The following is a 21,983-nucleotide window of genomic DNA, read 5'->3' as shown; positions in this document are numbered from 1 at the left end:
GTCGTTCACACAAATCAAATATTTTTCATGGTTACTAGTTCGAGTAGATTCACGACCCTACGACCTACAAAGCAAATATATGTGATCTAAGGTATATAAATACCCAAGAATCATCAGGTATAGAGATAACAATACAATATATCTATACACATAGACCACGACATATATTCTCCTATATTTTCATTCCTTTTCTTCTATATACTATTTTTCTTCTACGCTTGGTTAATTTAGGCATGAAAGGATCCCTTATTTTGCAAAAAAGAACTTGTTTTGTATGAGAAAGTGTCTAACTCAAAAAAAAAACTCAAGCCCATTAAACAATTGTGGAAAGATTTAGATTCATTAGAAGTTTTTTTCAACTTTGTTGGCAACTATGAATTAAGGTTTTATTCATAGCTTAAACAGTCTACTCAAAGCAAGTCAATCAAGTAATTAAATATCTTCACCCTGTAATTTCACATTAACTAATCATGAAAGCAGAAGATTGAAATTGGTTTTCATATATTGATCTTGTTTGTTTTTGTGTTTCAAAAGTTAAAAAAAATTAATTTTTTTTTCCTTACCTCAAATTAATTATTTTTGGTATTTTCATATCGTTTTAATGTACTGATATCAAAAATAATTTTTTAAAAAATAAAAATAAATATTATTTTTATACATTTCCAAATAAAAAACACTTTAAAAAACAATCACTACCACTCTCTCAAATATCCTTTTATTAAGAATGTTAAAAATAGAAAATAACCAGAGAAGAAGGAACCTGATCCCTTCATACTAGAACATTTGACTGAGAAAAATCAAAAAAAAAAAAAAATCAGCGTGTATTGTTCAATGAACACCACCGAGACGGTGATAAACAATGACTTTGAATTTTCGAGTCTATATATCATCGTCGAGTCACCATCACAATTTCTCGCTTGGTCTTTCTGAATTGTGCGCCTCAACCATGCCCTACAAGCTAAGATACTTCCTACGCTCTTGTACTTCTATGAAATTCTTCCCAGTAGCAATTAGAATTCAAGCACCATAACTTCCCAGTAGCTCCTTTGAACCCGCGTGGTACTGTATCATCATGAACAGAAGCTTTTTTAAAAATAAAAAATAAAACAAAAAAAACATTGCCACTAAGAAGACAAAATTTAGTTCAAAGGCTGAAGTCGACATCAATATAAAAGACAGCTAACAAAGGCTAACCAAATATTGTATGCCAAAACATCCAGAACATTCGGAGACCAATATATCAATCATGCTAAAATAACTGAACTGGACCATGCAATGTGTCTCAGGCAGCTTGTCTTTGAAGTGGCTATCATTTGCAACAACACGGTTTTGAAAAGGAGAGAGGAGCTGGATCTTTAGTTTAAAGTCCATGGAAGACTCAGTTGCCAGTATGAACCACAAAATTAGGACCTGACCACAAGGCTGCTGTGTTTACACAGACTGCTGTGCTGCAAGAAGCTACGCAGCATTCAAGAAACCACAGGCATCACGATGAACACATGAGATTTTTTGAGAAGTAACATTCGGAAGTGATAAACAAAATGCTACTTTACTCTGTTTTTTTTCTCTATAAATGTTATTTCTACGTGTTATAAAATATAACATTATTCTTTTGTCAATTACACATGTGATGAATTTAACGAGTTCATCTAAATTAACTTATATTATTTTTTAATTATTTATATATATATATATATATATATATATATATATATATATATATAAAGCCATTTTAAAATGGGAGATGCTCTAATGGTTACTTCACTTTTTGTGTTACAGAATAATAAAAAGTATTTCTTTCTAAATAATTTAGTTACAATAAAGAAATTCAACTGAAGTAATGGTTACTTCAAGTTATGGAAGAAAAAAACCCAAATACAAGTGTGATACGAAAGAAATAGAGACAGACTGACTGATAAACGGAAGTTCTTCTTGTTTTAATTTAACTGCTAACAAAATTGAACAATTCAGAAAGAGACAACATAAACTGTGAAATATAAGAATCAAGTAATTAGCGCAACCAATAGAAAGGAAGAGGGCGAATGGATCATCAAGAGTTGGTTTCTCATTTTACCGACTCCTACAAAAATCATTCACAGATTGCTACTTGAACTATCCCCGTGATTTGATGACTTGTTAAACGCACAGGGCACTAAATTCCTGCTGGCAAAAAACCCCAGCTTCGCCCTAAGCAAAGCCAATCTCCCAACGCTGACTGAAGGGCCATCACGGACAACTACTTGGTCACCCATCACCGGGAATTCCACACCACTTTCTTGATCTCCAACATCACTGCCACTGGCATCCAACCCTTCACTTTCAGCAGCATCGAAACTAACAACAAGTGACCCCTTGCGCCGCAACAACCAATTCACAACTTCACTACTAACTCCTCTGCATTTCTTGATCTTAACCTTAACCAAATTCGGACATCCCCAAGCAAGAGCTTCAATGGCAGTATCAGAAATAGCACAGCCCTTGATGCAAAGCTTCTTTAACTCCACACATTTAGCTGCAATGCAAGCAATCTCCGCATCACCAATAGCTCCAATCCCGCACAATGCCAATCGCTCCAATCTCTGACAGTTAACAGCAATTGCTGCCATACTCAAATGCGTAACATGAACACAAATCAAAACAAGCTCTTGTAACTCCGGGCACTGTTTCGCTACAGCTATTAAACCCTCATCTCCAATCCGATTAATATTCCACCCATCAATATGAAGCTTCCTCAACTTCCTACAATTCTCTGCCACAGAAACAAGCCCTAAATTTGAACAGTCAGGATTCCTCACAATATGCAAACTATCTATATTTACACATTTGGCAATTGCTCCAAGTCCAATATCACTCACTTGCAACCTCTCTAAGTGAACATCACTCAAAATCCCATTTCCATTCCCAATTTTTACAAGCACACTATCCCAATCACCTAAACAACGAATCACTTTCAAGGTCTTAAGCTTCTTGCATTCAACCACAAGCGGTTCAAAGCATTGCCCATTAACCAACTCCTTCAAACAAATGGATTTTAAACTTAATGCGGCCGCGCCGGGAACGATGACCAATTCGTTCCCATTATTGACACTTCTAAGCCGCTTAATAGTCAACTCTTCAAGATCAGTACAATACTTTAACATCCAATTAATTCCTTCAACCCCGAAATTGCACGAACCGCACGAAAATTTCGTCAGGTTCTTACAATTTTTAGCAAAGTTAGCCATACCTAACTCAGTCAGTTCACGACATCCACGGAGCTTGAGTCGCGTGAGATTCTCGCACCGGATAGAAATCATCAGCAACGCATCATCATTTAAGCTAACAGATTTCCGACCACACCGGAGAGATAGTTTAGCAACCGAATCGAATCGAGTAAAGATCTTAGGTACATAGGAAATAATCTCCGATTGCGCAATCAGAGAAAGCCGGCGGCGATTTTGAGCATCGACGCGTAGCCATCGTTTGCAGACAAGGGATGAGCTTTTGCGGTCACCGGCTTTGAGAAGCTGGAATATGTAAGCTAAACAATCGTCTGGTATGTCCTCCGTGTGGTCTCTGAGAGGTCCGATATTGATTTCGTCGGCTAAATCTGAGGATTCGGATGAGATGGTCGCGGGGGTTAAGAATCGGTTGATTGAATAATTAGTGGTGGAAGATGATTGGCCCATTTGGTGAGTGAGAAAACGAGCCACTGGAGCAGCTGGTTCCAGAGGAGGTCCCGTCGTGTTAGGATTTGGAGTTTTGCTTTGCAGAGATTGAGAGGAGAGGGAGCGGGTGTGCTAGGTTATAAATACGAAGAGGATAATTAATAATTATTTGGTTGAAACTGCTCTTGGGCAGTCAAAACAGGGGAGGGAGGGAGGGAGCGAGGGAGGTGCGAGGCCTCGTCGTAATCGCCACGGACCGACTAGATAGATACGAAGTTATAATCTGGTGGGCGTGGAGATTGCGTGTGAGCGAGTCATGTTCAACGAATTTTTCATAACTTATGGTTCTATTTTCATTTGTTTTTTAAAATTGTTTTTTATTTAAAAAAATATTAAATTAATTTATTTTTATTGTTTTTTATGGTTTTAATATATTTTTAAACAAAAAATTATTTTAAAAAATACTATACACCACAATCTCAAACACCTCTAAATGTTAGGAAAAGTAAGGTATTTTTATTTATTAGCAATTTTTTTTATAAAAAGAATACCATAGTTTAAATACAAATTGATAAAATAGTACAATTTATACATCTTGTGATTAGAAAACGCGACATTTAACCTTATTGTTATTCAAAAAATACAACATTTCAAAAAAATTATGAAATGTGTTTCATAAATTACGATGAGAATAAAAAAGAGAAAAGATAAAGAAGGAGATCTTGGAGGCACGTCGAAACTTCGGTTACAACATCACCAACATCATCAAAAAAATCTTAATTAGATAAATTTAAATACACCAAGGAATGTCACCAGCAGTGACTGGAGTGGGTCATACTTGTCACCAAAAAAAATAAGTCACCTGCCATCTTTGAGCGTCAAATATAACCCATTCCGATCACTGTTAGTAACTTTTCTTGGTGCCATTGGATTCATCTCGTCGAATTTTTTTTATAGTGCTAGTGGTGTCGTAATTGAAATTTCGTTGTGCCTGTGAGATCTCTCTGTTCACAAATTACAATAAGAATAGGAGAGAGAAAGAAGGAAAAAAAAACCTCGAAAGCACATCAAAGCTCATATTACGACATTACTATTATCATCAGAAAAATCTCGACGAGACGAATCTAACAACATCAAGAAAGGTCATCAATGATAACTGAAGTTGGTCACACTTGCCTTCAAAAACAAGTAAGCCACCTGTCATCTTCGGGTGACAAGTGTGCCTCACTCCGATCATTATTAGTAACCTTACTTAATATAGTTGGATTCGTCTCATAATCAAAATATTTTTTTATTATATCGGTGGTGTCATAATTAAAATTTTAATATGCCTTCAAAATCTCTTTCTTTATTTCTTTTTTATTTCTTATCATAATCTGTGCAGTTTATTTCATAATTTCTTTAAAATATAACGTTTTTAAATAGCAACAAGGTTAAATATTACATTTCACAATCTCGAGATTTACAAATTGATGTCGTGTTATTTTACCAATTATTTTTTAAAGAAAGATTGCTAATTTTCAAAAATGGATGAAATTTGGAGAAGGGATTAATATTATATTATAAGAGGCATGGATGAGCGGAACAACTTGAAGGAAGGAAGGTGCTGTTTGTTTTGTTTGAAGCGCTATAATCATAATTTAGGCCCTTTTATTTTTATTTTATTTTTTTTAAGAAAGGCAGCAGAAAAGAAAAAGGGCACGATGTTAGGACCACCTTTTTATAATCATAATTTAGGCCCAAGAGCTTGCTTTGAACAGCAGATATTGAAGTCCGTCAGCGCAGTAGTTGGAGGAGGGATAAAGCTAGGACCACCTTTTTCCACGACCAACCCGTGAACCGGTCTTTTGCTATTTGGAGACCGCTTGGTTTTTTTAGTTAGGTTCATTATTTCTAGATTCAATCAGACCAAACAAGTTACCTCGGAAAATTTGATATTTGAAGCCTAACTCATATAAGGTTTTTTAGTTGAATTAGAACGACCATTCATCTGGTCAAATATATTTGATTTGTTGAGTTTCTTTGTATATTTTTATCTAATCAAATTCAATTCAACTTTAATTAGATTAATATCTTGAAAAAAATATTTTTCTAATAAAAAATAATTAATATAGATTGACTTGATGAAGTTTTAATTAGTATTCAAATGAGTTGAATATAACCATTATTAGAGTAGAACTTTTAATACTATAAATCTTCTCTATTTTTATGAGTTTTTTTTCTTGTTGCTGCTTCATTCCTTTTAATATAAAAAATATATTAATTCTTTATTTGTATCTAAAGGGATTTATATAAAGAAAGATCTTTCTCCTCCATATTTTTTTTTTTGTAAAGAAAGTGTTTAAGATTATGGTATAGGATATTTTTTGAAATAGGTTTTTTATTTGAGAATACACCAAAATGAATTTTTTTTATTTTTTTATTTTTGATATCAGCATATTAAAATCATCAAAATACACTAAAAAACATCAACTTAATAATTTTTTTAAAAAAAAACTTTAAAAAAATATCTAAATATAGAAGTAAAAGCTATGTCAAATACCTTTAAAGTTGAAGTCAGAACATGGGGGCTCGGAAAAATATTAATAATTGAAATTATAAAAAAGGAAGTTAAAATAAGAATCAAAAGGTAATGAAATATTTGATAATTGTTTTTGTGTTGCAAGTAGAGAGTATTATAAAAGCAACTTGGTGGTATCAAAATTGAGAAATTAGCAAGGAGTTGTACTTTCTTATGATTTTGGCCAGGAAAATGATAGGTTTTAAAGTTTGTGCGCCAATACAAGTAATTATACGCCCATCAACAAATATACATAGGACATGCTTGTTTACAAAGAAAGTTGTTTTTTTTTATAAAAAAAATAGCTTTTATGGAAAGTAAATTTTTAAAAATTATATTATTTTTTAATATTTTATAGTGTTATGAAAAATAAGTTGACAAGTATTTTTCAATGTTTTGTTATGTTATGAAAAAAAAAACTGGAAAATAGCTTATTAATATTTTTCAAGTTTTATTAAAAAAATAGAAACCAATTCTGGCAGATAAAAAAAATTGAAGAAGAATAAGTTTAAAAAAATTAAATTTCAAAAATTATTTCAAATAAAACAAATAGCAATTAAAAAAATAAAGATCAATTCTGATAGGTAAAAAGTTTGAAAGATGATGAAATTAAAAATAAAATTTTAATTTCATAAATTATTTTAAATAAAATAAATTGCAATTAAAATAATGAGGACCAATTTTGATAGATAAAAAACTTTCAATTAAGAAAATGATAAGAGAAAAAAATAACAAGAAAAAGAATGAGAACCAAAATTGATATAAAAATAAAATATATAATTGTCAAAAGACTTAGGATCAAATTTGGTATAATCAACAAATAAAAAAATATTTTTTAATTTTTCATAACTTTTAGAAAATGTTTTCCATCTAAAATAAAAGAAAAATACTTTCCTGAAAATCAAGTTAAATTATTTTTTGACTAAAAAGTATTTTTCATTAATTAATTTTACTAATAGGAAACAAACATAGAAAAATTTAAAAATTGATTTCCAGAATCATAAAACAAATAGATACATAATTTCTTAGCATTAAAGAAATGAAGTAAGAACCTTTTTTTTGTAATTATATAATCAAACTAGATTAAAAAAATAAAACTTATACTACCTCAACAAATTTAACTATTTAGTATAGTTTTGATTTGGATCCTATGATTATAAAATCTTATCATTGACTTAAAATTCAGTAATTTGGATTTGATAAGAGAAATACAATAATAAAAAGTTAAAGTTTTTTTTTCAAATTTTATCATACATCAAATCATCTATATTTAATTTGAATGTATTGAACATGACAAAAGATGAAGGAAGAAAGCATAAGAGATTTAATCGCTTTCATGTTATTTGATTACTATATAAAATCATAAATATATCTTTTTCAAATTGAGATCCTTTTCTATTCATTTATGTTCTTCAAATCTAAACTATATATTAAATTTAAATTGAATGTACTATTATACAATAAAAAATGAAAATAAATTAACTATGTATTTATCTTTATTGTTTCCTTTAATTTAAAATATTGAATTCACCAAATCCTCCATTAGTTTATGCTTCCTCGTCGTGATAATTTGAAAGCTAAAATGATAAGTTGAGCTTATCCCTTCAATTTGTTTACAGCTTTAGGGTTTTGGTATGCAAAAGGGTTTCTTAATTAGATCTATCTCAACAATTTGAATTTGAGGTTAGAATCCTATAGTCTTTTCTTGTTGATTAATATGGTTAGATATAAAAAATTGAGGTGGGGTTTATATGGGTTTGACTTATTTAATATACATTGATTCAAGATTTATTTTCTTGATACAACTAGTGTGAGAGATCAAGATATGGTTCTGATTAATGGGTTTATTTGGGTTTTTGAGTCTTGGGTTGCTATCGAATTATGAGTTTAAATCTTGATTAATGATTCAATCTTAGACCCCGTTTGTTTGCTGGAAAATAGTTTTTTTTTGGAAAGTGAATTCCGGAAAAGTGAATTATTTTTTGATATTTGGTAGTGTAATGAAAAATAAATTGAAAAACACTTTCCAGTGTTTGGTTATATCATGGAAATGAGCTGAAAAATAACTTATTAATTTTTTCATTTTTTTCAATTTTATTAAAATAATGAGGGGCAAATCTTACGAATTAAAAAATTGAATGAGAATGAAATTGTGAAAAAAATATAATTTCATAAATTATCTCAAAATAAATAAATAATAATCAAAATAATAGAAATCAAATCTAATAAATAAAAAAATTGAAAGATGAAGAAATTAAAATAATAATAATTACCATTTTATAAATTATTTCAAATAAAATAAATAACAATCAAAAGAATGATGACCAAATTTGATAGATAAAAAAATTTCAATTAAGAAATGATAAGGGAAAAGCAAATAAAAATGAGGAGCAAGGTTAATATAAAAATCAAATTCTAAGGAATGAAATTGAAAAAAAAAATCAAAATAATATATATATATATATATATATATATATATATATAGCAAGCAAAAGTTTGAGGATCAAATTTGATATAATCAGCAAATAATATGACATTTCTAAATTTTTCACAACTTCTGGAAAGTGTTTTCTGCCCAAAATAAAAGGAAAACACTTTGCTAGAAATCAAGCTAAATTTTCCTTTGACTGAAAAGTGTTTTCCGTTGACCAACTTTTCTAATAACAAACAAACACGAGAAAATTTGGAAAGTGATTTTCAAGAAACCACTTTCCGTCAAACAAATAAGGCCTTATTTTTTCAAGATCACACATTAAAAAAAAGTAAGGTGTTGTGTTTGGTCATGACATTGTGTTACAGGTGAGCTCTATTTGAATGTTTCAACAAAAAGAAATCAAATAAAGTAGAAGTTATTGTTGCAAGTAATACACACCGTTTAACCCATCTTTACTACGCACCGTTTTAATAATTGTAATAAAGAAGGCACGAGAACTTACTCTCACCTTCTACTTATGCCTATATATGAAGGCAGTTGTAACAGAACAAGGGATACAAAAAAAGAGAAATTTAATTTTGTTTCTCTCTCTGCGGTTCGCATGTTTTTCTCAATTTCTTATTTTATTCCATTGTCCTTCTTGTTTGTTATATATTCTTTTTCTCAAATCCATTGTTCCCATACCAAGTGGTATCAAAGGTAGTATCTTCAGACCTTAACAATGACTCCTGACATTAAGTCCCAAAATATTAAGAAATTAGAATGGGTGATAGAAACATCTAATAGGGAACAAGCTTAGTGGAATGATAACATGGCAAGAATGTTGGAACAATATGGACAACAATGGTTGGCCGGCGACAACAGACTTTTGAGGCTGGAGGAGCTCATCTCTGGCATTTCCCTTTAGCATAAGACATTGGTGTATAAACTGTAGTTACCTATAGGGGAGACCAGCTCTAACCGTGATCAACAACACTCTAGCCATGAAGGACCATAAAGAGCGACTGGCAATACGGTGGACATTACGAGTATTATAAGCTTAGGCGTGATTTTCCATCATTTGAAGGGGAAGACGTCCACAAATGGTTGTATAAATGCAACCAATACTTTGAGATAGAAGAGATCCAAGAAGCTGAAAAACTCAAATGAGCATCCTATTGTCTGAATGGCATGGCACTGTATTGACATCAAAATTTCATGCGTAGTAATGGTGGTACAATACGAACTTTCACACCGCTACCAAATCTACTCCCTACAAAATACTATATGGTTTTTCACCTCCCATACACATTCCATATTTTCCCAAAGATTCACCAATTGAGGCAGTCGATCATTACCTCAACACATGGGAGCAAATGTTGCAGACGGTTAGACAAAACTTAGTCAAATCCCAGAACAGAATGAGGCAATTGGCTAACAAAAAGAAAAGCAACAGGGTCTAGAAAGTGGGTGATTCGGTTTACTTAAAATTACAGTATTACAAACAAAGATTAATGCTTCAACACCACCATAAGCTAGCAGCTAAATACTATGGTCCGTACACCATGATCAAGAGGATATGGGAAGTCACATATAAGCTAAACCTTCCATCCTCGCCCACCATCCATCTGATTTTTCATATATCCTTATTGAAAAGGAGCGTGGGAAATAAGGTGGTGCATAAAAGCTTACCTGATGGCCCAAAAGAACCCTTGCTACAACCCCAAAAGATCATGGATCGAAGGATGGTCAAAAGAGGTCAATAAGTTGCTATATAGGTCTTAGTCCACTAGCAAGGGCTGTCTCCTGCAGAGGCTACATGGGAGTTCATGGATGAAGTAAAACTCAGATTTCCAACTTTCAACCTTGAGGACAAGGTGGTTATGAAGGGAGGAGAATTGTTATAGGTGAGCTCTGTTTGAAGGTTTCAATAAAGGGAAATCAATTAAAGTAGAAATTATCGTTGCAAGCAATACACACCGTTTGATCCATCTTTAATACGCACCATTTTAATAATTATAATTAAAATGGCAAGATAACTTACTTCTACCTTGTACTTGTGCCCATGTATAAAGGCAGTTGTAACATAATAAGAGATACGAAAAAAGAGAAATATAATTTTGTTTCCCTTTCTGCGGTTCGTATGTTTTTCCTCTTTTCTTGTTTTATTCCATTCACCTTCTTGTTTTTCAACCATTCTTTTTATCAAATCCATAGTGCACACACCACATTGAAATAGCTACAAAGCTTAAAGGTTTAACACCATATGACCAACTCCTTATCTAAACCTCCTTTTTTGGGTGCTTTTATTTTTCATTGGGTTTCTTTTGTTTATGGTGGTATTTGTTAAGAACAGAGAGTTCTAAAGTTTCTTTGTTGAAGGTTGTGTATTGCTACATGTTTCAATGTCTTTTTGGAGAATTTACTAGGAGAGGAAGCTTGAAGATCTTGCTAATGATTTGCCTACTTATCCAATTCAATTATAATTAGATTGGCACAAAGAATTAGGGATTGAGATCTAGAAAATAAATCTGATTTAATTCATGATAACACATAAAACTAGTATAAAAACACACCATATAAGGATTGAAGAATTCAAATTTGATGCATAAGTATAAATTATAAACAATATATTAAAAATTATAGTCTTTCTTTGCTCAAGGGATGACACTTTCATTATTTTAAGGCTCCAATAGCCTTTAGTCATTAAAAGGAATATAATAACAAACTTGTAAATATTTAAATATTTTTTTTGTACTTTTTTATTTTGGCATGCAAGGTTAAGGATGTAAACTATTATTTAACATGTAAAACTAAAGATGCAAAATGTAATTTTTAAAAGTATAAAAAGAAAATGAAAACACGATCAAACTATAGAAGATTTTTTGTAATTATCCATTTCTTAAAGGAAAAATAGCCCTAAAATCATTTTATTTAGACAATTAACTAAGGGAAATCTTATTGTTGAGTATTATTCTTAGTTTGTACTAAATCATAGGCCCATGTTATGTTGCGGGTCAAATCAAAATTATTTTAAACATAGAAAAAATATATAGGCATTGCTAATATGTTTTCTAATAGAAAAAAAAATTTAAATTGTATAAGAGTTAACTTGATGTGACCTAGTTAACTTGGTAGGTCTAAAACAAACCTGGAAGATCAGAAAAACACAAATTAACTAAAAAAATTCAAGATGACTCAGTCAACTTGAGTTAACTTGTCATATTCACGATCCATATCATTAATTTATGATAATCCTATAAAAAAATCAAAATAAATTGTAAAGTTTAATTCTCAATATTGAAGAATAAAATTGGATAAAAAATTCAATTTAAAAGGGACAAAAAATAACTTTGGTCAATCTAATTTAACTTGTCAAACTCGCAACCCATGTAATAAAACTAGGGTACCCTCAAATAAAGTAAACTAAAATAAATTATAAATTTTAATTTTTAATATCAGTCAATATTAAAAAATATAATTAAAAAATATAATTAAAAAATAAATAAAGTGGTGATTGAAACCTAAAAAAAAAAACCCTGAAAAACAAGAAAAAAAGTTCAGCAGCAGTGTTCCAGTTCAGAGTCCACAGTTTTTTTGCCATAGGTTTTAGGGTTTTTTTTTTTTAATTTGTAACTGTGATGTAATTTACAATTGTAATAATTAAAGCACGTTGTTTTTGGGGGGAAATGATGAGGCGTGAGTGGGCTTTGGATGTGAAGTCCAGTCATTTATTCAATGCTTTTTTTTTTGCTACAATTTGGCAGTACTTTTTTGAGAGAGAGAGAGAGAGAGAGAGATTTGAAAAGCATTCATCAGCAAAACCCTCATATCAATAATTCAATCGATGAGAAAAAGTCGGATTAAGTGGAGTATTTTCATAGACAACAAATCAAAGTCAGCGGTCAACATTTAATTCAATCCTAGGTCATATACGTTAGAGCAACTAATAATTCAGCAGGATTCCAACTTTCTATGAGCAGATTCAACTGCCAGAAAGAAGAAGAAGAAGCTCCTGCCACCTTCGATTCGATTGACTGGACCATTTTTTGAACCCTGTGAATGGTCTTGTGGCATTTCCATTTTCATTTTCTCTGCCCCTTTTGAACACTACTGGTGGAAATTGGGCTTTTCTTTCCTTTTAAGATCTTGATGGCATGTGGTCAGGCTCGAATTAAAGTATGAAAAGGGCTCGATCGATGTGGGTCAATGACCCAAATAAAAGAGAAACTGTTCGCCCAATAAACAAGCCTCTGTCTTCAGATTATTTTTAATTTTCACCTTGTTGCAACGCAATTAGCCATCCTTCCTATAGCTTGCTAACACACCATCTCGTTTCTTCCTACCATGATGATTTTTTTCCTCTCTTACATCTCTCCTTAATTTTAGCAGCCTTGTTTGTTCTTAAATGCGATTCCCAATTGACCATCGATCTTTTGTTTGCATGATTTCCAAGCCTTGAGTGCCAGCTTCATGCCGAGCACATGCATAATTATGTGTACATACATGGGTGTTGATCATATTGTCTTGAGATGGTCAGCTATATATATATATATATATATATATAGGCTTCGTAATAGTGTAATCGAACAACAATGGAGTGGATGTCCCACTAGCTACCACCCTCGCAATGATTCTAACCTTTTTCCAAATCGATTGATCACTAAAGTGTGGCGTGGATTGGAAGGGTCATACCGGGCACCGATTCATGTTTGCGGTGTGCTTTTTTCTCAAGATTAGTCAAAGCCATGGATGCCATGATTTGTAAGGATTTTTGTTTTTTCGAATAAGTGTTTGTGCTGCTAGAGTGGATGGCAAAGTAAAACATTCTCATGGTGTGTTTTTTGTCATTGATTCTGCATCGTGGGCATTGTGAAAATAACAGGTATGTAATTACTGATCAACACAATAGCTAGTGGAGTGGGAAATAATCAATGGCCATTTATATCCCAGTGTTTTGTCATCAATTGCGTAGATTTTTCTAGCTAGAACACTCTTTTAATCTGCTGAATTCGATGAGTTAACAACGGGAAAGGCAATATTGCTCTTTCAGCATCAAGTATTGCGCAACACATACGGTAAGTCCGATAAGAATGGAGTCGTCGAAACCACTAGGTTGAGATTGCAGGATCCATGGATTGATTTTCACGAAGAGTTCTGTAGGCTTCAAAGTGTATGCCCTTAAGATGTATGTACTGCTAACTGTACAAGCTAATTAGTTTAATGAATGAAAATATTTGACATTTGACTGAAATGATGCACGTAATTTGTTGCTGGTGTTAGTTTTTAGGAATTCAAGAAGAGAAAAAGGCATGCCAAAAAAGAATTCACAGTAAATAAATTAAACAGTAGGTTGAGAGTTGGTATTCGCTGGATCACACTCCTCTTTTGCATCCAACTTCCATTGATTCCCTGAATCTCTCTCTCTCTCTCTTTCTCTACCTCGCAGCTCGAGCCATGAAAGTGAGAAAAGATAAAGAAGAGAAAGAGGGCCAGGAGGCTCAAAAATAATTGGGTGCATGCAGTCTCCTAAAAGAGCCTCTCTTTGGCAAAGAAGAAACAAGTTTTTACTGTCTTTCTTGATGTAGTGGCTGGCAAACATAGTCAATTTAACGTGCAATACAGTATTGGAAGAGTAAAACACAGTGCGAAACAAGTTGATACAAACATCAAGCTGGAAAAAGATCAGAGAGAGAAGTATTCTCGTAGACAGGTTCTTTTTCGAATCCAAGCAGGCTCCCATGAATACTAAAAAGACATTGGAAACGACGGAAAGTGTAGAAATAATCTCTCTTTAACCTGAAAAGTGATGATAATACTATAACACGAAATTAAATAAAGAAAGAAAAATAGTTTCGGCTTTTGCTTTTTTCACTTCTATGCAGAATTCGGAGGCCCAGCTGAGAGTTTTATGAGGTGACCTTTTTTTGTTGCTTTTGTTTGAATTAACGGTGATGAGGCAACAGTTTTACCTAATGCTTAACTGATTGTATGTCACGTGATTACTTTTTATTTTTGGTTTGAAAATATATTAAGATAATTTATTTTATTTTTAAAATTTTATTTTTAATATTAATTTATTAAATAATTTAAAAATACAAAATAAAACTTTATTTAAAAAAAAAATTCAAAATCACAGTCACACTGCAGTGTCAAACAATGTTAAATAATACCTTAAATTAGAGGGTTATGGTTATCATCTGGAGTTGAAATATTTTGGTCAATTACTATATTATTTATCCGTGTTACATTGCAAATTTGATCAATTTAAAAAAATAAAAAAATATGTAGATTTTGATAATGTGTTTTAAAAGAAAAAATAATATAAAAATTGATCCAATATGATTTGGTCAACTTAACAAGTTAAAAGGTAACCTAAATAATAATTAAAAAAATCATAATTTGACTAAAAAAAATTCAAGATCACAACATATTAGATCGATTCTGGTCAATCCATATTAACAAGTAAAATTTGTTACTCATATCATAAGATTATGATAACCTCATAGAAAACAAATAAAAAAAAAATATTAAAGATCAATTCTTAATCAACCTCATATTAAAAAATAAAATTTTAAAAAATTAATTAAAAATAATAAAAAATAAATTAATCCGTCTTAATTTATCAAACTTGAATCATAAAATTATTATATCTCAATAAAAAATAAATTAAAATAAATTATAAAACTCAATTCTCTAATAATATATTAATATTCTACTGAAAACATAATGATTTAAAGCGATATTAAGCACAGTCATTACATCTTCATTCATCACTTCACTACGAGGCAGGCTATATCAGCCATGAGGTAGCTATCTTGGCTGCATATGGCCACTTGAAATTGTTCATAATTAATGTTCATAAGACAAAATGATATTCTTATTTTTCACTAGATAATTGTTCATCACTATATATTCTTATTAGTATCTTTATTATAAACAAGAAGATCTAATATTTTTATGTCATTTATTTTATAAAAACCAAAAGTATACATAAGACATAAAAAAAGATTTGAATATAAAACTAGAAGGTTGATCCAACATGACCTGATCAACTTGAAAAGTTAAAAGAAAATGTAAAAGACAGGTTAAAAAATATGGTTTGATTAAAATAAATTTTCAAGATAACATTTTTTTTTATATTAAGATGGTTATATATTTGAGTGATCCAGGTCCATCTATCAAACCTTCAAATTATTTTTTATTTAATTGTTTAATAACAAAAATAGATAATCGTAATAAATCAATCGAATTAAATTTTTTTAAAAATAATTAACACAGGTTGTAAAAAAAAATGATTGCTAATATTACAATATGAAAATTAGTCTTCTTAGAGAACAAAGTAAAAAGTTAAATGAAATTTGATAAAATAATAACTAAAATACATTCTTAGTTAATATATATATATATATATATATATATATATATATTAAATTATTTAAAGAGATGAGAAAATCAAAATGAAACACTTTTTATCCAAAATCCTAAATTTTAATCAATTTTCCTATAAAATCACTCTTATATCCTCAAAAAACTAGTTCTTAACCTTAAAAACTCCTTAAATTGATTAAAAAACAAAAAAAAATTAAATTAGCAAAAAAACTCTTTCAACCTGATCTTTTTTTTTTTACAATGTATACAAAAACACTCCTCTCATCAAAAAGAACACTTTAATTCTAAAATTAATAATTTTTATAAATGAAATCCGACTAATTGACCTCTTTTTTTCTCTCTCTCTCTCTTTCTCGTGTCGTTTTCGATGGCTTTGTCTCTTCTATCTTAAACTCATGTACTAAAATGTAATAAAATAAAAATCTTGACTAAATCATATAATTTTCAAACCAAAAGGATCTAAAAAGAAATTGAACAAAATTTTAAGGCTAAATTTTCAAAAAATATCTGGTAAGAAATATTTTTCTTTAGAAAAATGCTATTATTTTACCAAAATTTTAATTTTGTGCCCCTCATTTTTATTTTTTTACAAACAATAAAAATGATTTTTTATTTGTAAAATTGAAAATCAATCCCGCGTAAAACTTTTATTTTTTTTTGAGACCATAATAACTTAATAAAAAACAATGTAAAACAATTCATCAAGTTGAATCACCAATCAATAGAACAAAATTGAGAAAAAAAATTGATGGCCATAGTAAAAATATAAAGGATTAAATTTATTTTTTTTAAATAAAGGGCTGCCATTTTATCTTACTCTAAATTTTGATTCCTTCATTTCTAATGTTTCACAAACAATTAAACTGAATTTCTTTTTTTGTAAAATCAAGAACTAATTTAATGTTGAGATATTTATTTAGACCATGTTAACTTGAAAAAAAAATACCAAATAAATCATCAAGCTCAATAATCAATTAATGTAACATTAATGATTGAATTGAAGAAAAAATGGATAATCCAAGTAAAAAAAAAATTGGATTAACAAAAAAGAAGAAAGAAAAACCATTGTTCAAATTCTCGGTGCTCTGTTTCTGACACATAGTGTTTTCCTGATTCCTTTTGTTTTTTTTGTTTTTTTTTAATTTAATTTAATTGTAATTATAATGTCAAGGATAAGCACAAAAGGGCTCTAATAAAAATGATTTAAATATGGACAAGTCATGATTACATTGCAGCTGGGAATGAGATTGCAAATGCAAACGTTAACCTAATTAAGCATGATTAAGTTCGTTTAGTTTCTTGATTTTTGAAACTCTATAACCAGCATACGCTACATTGCACAATAAAAAATATTTATGAAAATAATTTATTTCAATTAATTTCATAAATTATAAAATTAATCATTAAATAAATTTTTAATAAATCTAAAATTTATAAAATTTGAAGCAAGTGGGGACTTATAATAATTTGGAAATCGAGTAGTTAAAATTAGTAGCTTCTAATAAAACTCAAGGACAGATTTACTGGCAAGAACAGATACCGAGTTAAACACTACAGTGGATGTCATTGATATAAATAAAGAAGAAGCAGCAAGGGCCAAGCGTAATTAGCAGAGGGAGTGTTCTTGGGATACTAAATACCAGTAGTAATGTGCCTCATTGCACAGGAGCAGCTGGTGTCTATAAATGGTGGCCAATTATTTGGGCATTAATGGAAAATATTGGAGAAATAAATTGAGTAGGAATGGGAGACATCAAGGGAAGCGTACGGCGGGCGTTTCTGGCAGACAAGACGGCAGCAATTATGATAAGTTGACAACAGATGAGAGAGACGGAGAGGTTTCTTGGGCTTGGCTGTTTTCAATGCAAACCTCCTCCTCCTCCTCCTCCTCCTCCTTTCTCCCTCTCTTTTTTTAACCTTTCCAATGCAAAACAAATACTAGATAAATAGACCTCTCTCCTTTTCTCTCCCATGAGTTGTCCCTTTTCTACTCACTGCCCTCTAGGCTGTTTCCAACGGGATATTTCTCGTTAATTACAAGTTAGCTCGTAATGGACTTGTTTTGTTTCAAAAAGATTATCCTAATAATAGACTAGTTTCCTCTTGGGATACTAAAGCATTGATTTATTTTTGTATTTTTAATTTTTAATTATTTTTTTTATATTTTCAAATCATTCTAAAGTATTATATTAAAAATAATTTTAAAAAATAAAAATAATATTATTATAATACTTTTTTAAATAAAAAATATTTTCAAAAACAATAACATTCATTTATTTATATCAAAACAATATCGTTTTAGTAAAAAGAACAAAAATCAATGGGTTGCAACCGAGTTTTTAACCGGGCCTGTCGGGTGGCCGAGTCAACCTGCTAGGTCACACCGGATTTTTTTTTATTTTTTTTGAAATTCAGACCAGTTCTAGCTTCAGATAGATCGGCTCTCAGGTTAATCAGCTGGGTCGGTCCGGATTTCAAAACTATAATTCTAGATATGACGTTATATATAAACTAGGTATTAATTATTTTAACTTTCCTAATCAAATTTATAATTCTTCCTCGTCTTCTCAAAATCATGAATTGAATCTCAAACAACTTTGTCGCGTTTGACATAAAAATAAGAGAGAGAGGAAGCGCTTTTCCAAGAGACTTTTGGGGGAGTAAAATGACCCTCACATTTTGCCAGCTAGAAATGCTCATGCCCACATGCTAGGAAAGATTCAAACTCAAATTAAGGGAGTAATGAGCCTTATCGGCATCGGAGATATCCCTAGCAAACGGGGCTGTTCATTTGCATCGACAAGGCCTTTAATTCCCCCCCCATAACAGAGAAATTTAAGCTTAATTAATTGGGCATTGACCCTTCTTCGTCCAACTCATTTCCTTTTGTCTTACCTAGCTCTCTGCTGTCATTTCACCGAATATTGTTTTGCTGGGCATGTGCAAGAGATTTCTACGGCACTTCCCTAACCAATCCCCAGAAAATTGCAATTGCTTCTCAAGAACGTAAGAAATGCTAGCATACGACTTCTGAAGAGGAATCCCTTCATCGTTCAAAACCCGAGCTGTTGCGTCCAAACGACAAGAAATGACTTCCCCTGTGTTTTACTGTGATATGGTAATGACTTCCAGGAGGAGTGCTCCGTTTAGGCATTTAATTTTGGCTATCATAACGACAATTAAAATCATGACGACTAGGGAAGTCTGAATAATTATGCTTTCAGCATCAGTGCTCTTTAAGGAGAAAATACCCACTGAGCAGTTCTCAATCATTATTCCATATGACAGAGAGGCGAGTAAAGAATTAGAGAGAGAGAGAGAGAGAGAAGGATTATTGTATGCCTGCTAAAAAATTATGAACGAAGGTTTTTTTTTTTCTCTGAAGCACGTGATCAACATTAATCAAAGAATTAATTAAATAGTTTTTAAGAATAGAGGGATTGATATTTATTTCTTGTAAAAATAGAGGGACTAATTTATAGTTTTCTTTCTGCCCTGTTATGGTAATTAGACAATGAATGCACAAAATCAACTAATAAATATTAAATATTAAATTTTTTGACTCGATAAATAATAAATATAAACTCGATTTAATTTGATGAATACTCACGGTGAATCCAGCTTGCCACTTGTTTGATTTAAATAAAACAGTAACAAGATTCGTTGCTCCACGTGCAAATGCTAAATCGAACCAGCTAGATTTCATCGACCTTGTAAATCCAATGCACGTGGCTCGCCCATGGCGGGAAAACACAGCTACGGTGGTGAATAATAATAGCACGGGAAGAAAAGCAGTGGAAAAAAATGGTCACTGAAGCCTATATTTCTTCTATCTTTTTTTTTTTTTTGCTCTTCGAGCAACTAGGATATTAATTTTTAATAATTTTGAAATAATAATAATAAAAAATATCTTATAAAGCTTAAAGAATCGTGAATATTGTTAAAAAAAATCACTATAATTGATGTAATGCTTATCTAACCCTTGAAGAAATAATAATGATGTTGATACTGTTCTTGCCATATTTTTAAATCCTGGCTTGACGGGTCAAGTCTGGAGCCGGCCGATTTAGGGTTGGAATCAAACTAAGTTGAAGAAAAAATATGAGAAGAAAAAATCGGTGTGACCCGGCTACCCGGTTGACCCGGCAATACCACGGATGTAACTCGTTGATTTTTATTTTTTTAACTAAAATAATGTTATTTTAATTTTTTTTAAAAAAATTAACCCGGACAACCCGATCAAAACTCAAAATCCAGGTTTTGAACCGGACCGACTATGGAGCCGGGTCTAAAAGCTATGGTTGTTGCATTAGTTTTCTCCTCCTTTAATATTTTTAATTTCTTTTAGTGGTAAAGGTTTACATGATTCAGACAACATAGGATGACGATTATCCTTTATATATATATATATATATATATATATATATATATATATATATATATATATATATCTGACATTTTTACATTAGAAAAATAACTTAAAGTATTGGGACTTAAAAATACCATTAAACTAACGGAAAACAGCAGGAGAGTGAATCGAGAGACGAAGTTTTATTACAATGCTCTTTTCAATCGAATTCATTTGGAATTTCAAGCTGTGAATCATAAAAATTTAATATTTTATTTTATTTAAAATTAATTTTTTATATTATTAAATCATTTTAATGTATTAATATAAAAATAAATTATTTTAATATATTTTTAAACAATAAAAACACTTTAAAAACCAACTTTACAACATCACCAAAAACTCTTAAAAGCAACCTCGGCGCGTGCACAGTCTACCGTTACAGATTCTGACAGTCTCCGTTCGAATACGGTCAACGCTTTTGACGCTTTCCAGAACCACACTTACATCTGCGCGTGTCAAGCACATACACGGATCTATGAGAACTTGTAAAACACGCGTTTTCTTGAAAGGCGACGTTTGAAAGCGGTTTTGGTATGGTCATCATATGCTTACTCGCAGGTTATCTCTTTTAGTTTTTAGATTTTTATTTTTATTTTTATTTTTATTTTTCTCGGGAAATATCGGTGACGCCCTTCGAGTGGCGGTTAGTTTTTCCTATCCCCTTGATTTATAATTTTGTAACTTTTATTATCATTCTTGAATTTATTTTATCAAAAATAAAAATAAAAATAATACTATTGATAATATTATAATTGAAGTTTCATTATATTTATTATATTTTTTATTTTTTTGTATATTTAATATTTTTAAAGTATATTATTATTTTATATATCAACAAATTATAAAAATCATGTTTTTTTAATTATGATATGTATAAACCGTGTTATTTTATTATTTTATTATTTTATCAATATTTTTAAAATATATATTAAAAATAAAAAAATAACCCTCTTTCCATTAATTATCCATACAAAGAAAAAGAAATATCTATCAATTTCATCGTTGTGGATTAGGATTTAATTCTAAAAACAAGTTATGAGTAATTATTTCTTTCATTTTACAACCTTTGTTGTTTAATTATTCTTTCAAAATATATTAACAATTATCCAAAAAAAAAGACTAAAAAAAAGTGATTTTTAGTGTATTTCTCCGCACAAAATATAATTTATTATAATAATGTTTTTTTTATTTGATATTTTTTTAATTAAATTTTTTTTAATTTCAACATTTAATATGAAATTTATTTTTTATTGAGTTATTTCATTTTCATGACACAAATTATGAGTTTTATGGGTTAAATTAAATGACTCAATTTTTTTAACTAATTTTTATTTTTTTATTTTATTTTTTAATATTAAATTGATTAATAAAAAATTAAAAAATAATAAATTTTTACTTGTATAATACTATTTGCTAAAATATTATGTTTTCTTCAAATAAATAAATTTAACGAAAATACAAGAAAATAATAGCAAGGTAATAACGGAAAGCGCAGTGAGGAAAAGAAAAGAAAAGAAAAGAAAAGAAAAGAAAAGGGCAAAAAAAAGACAGGCGTGAAGA

The 21,983-nt window shown here is 30.3% G+C and overlaps 1 protein-coding gene across 1 annotated transcript; it reads right to left on the bottom strand.

Annotated features, from left to right (window-relative positions):
* Nucleotides 1-1,909: 1,909 nt before the first annotated feature.
* On the bottom strand, nucleotides 1,910-3,899 carry LOC133695436 (F-box protein SKIP2-like). The gene has a single exon (XM_062117437.1). It carries the CDS (start codon nucleotides 3,666-3,668, stop codon nucleotides 2,094-2,096), a length of 1,575 nt encoding a protein of 524 aa, XP_061973421.1. The 5' UTR covers nucleotides 3,669-3,899; the 3' UTR covers nucleotides 1,910-2,093.
* Nucleotides 3,900-21,983: the final 18,084 nt, after the last annotated feature.

The sequence above is a fragment of the Populus nigra genome, chromosome 5 (genome assembly GCF_951802175.1).
Source record: "Populus nigra chromosome 5, ddPopNigr1.1, whole genome shotgun sequence".
NCBI lineage: Eukaryota > Viridiplantae > Streptophyta > Magnoliopsida > Malpighiales > Salicaceae > Populus > Populus nigra.
This window is presented reverse-complemented; position numbering and strand designations above follow the sequence as displayed.

Coding starts and splice junctions, on each gene's coding strand:
- LOC133695436 (XM_062117437.1), bottom strand. CDS start 3,668: ATGGGCCAATCATCTTCCACCACTAATTATTCAATCAACCGATTCTTA.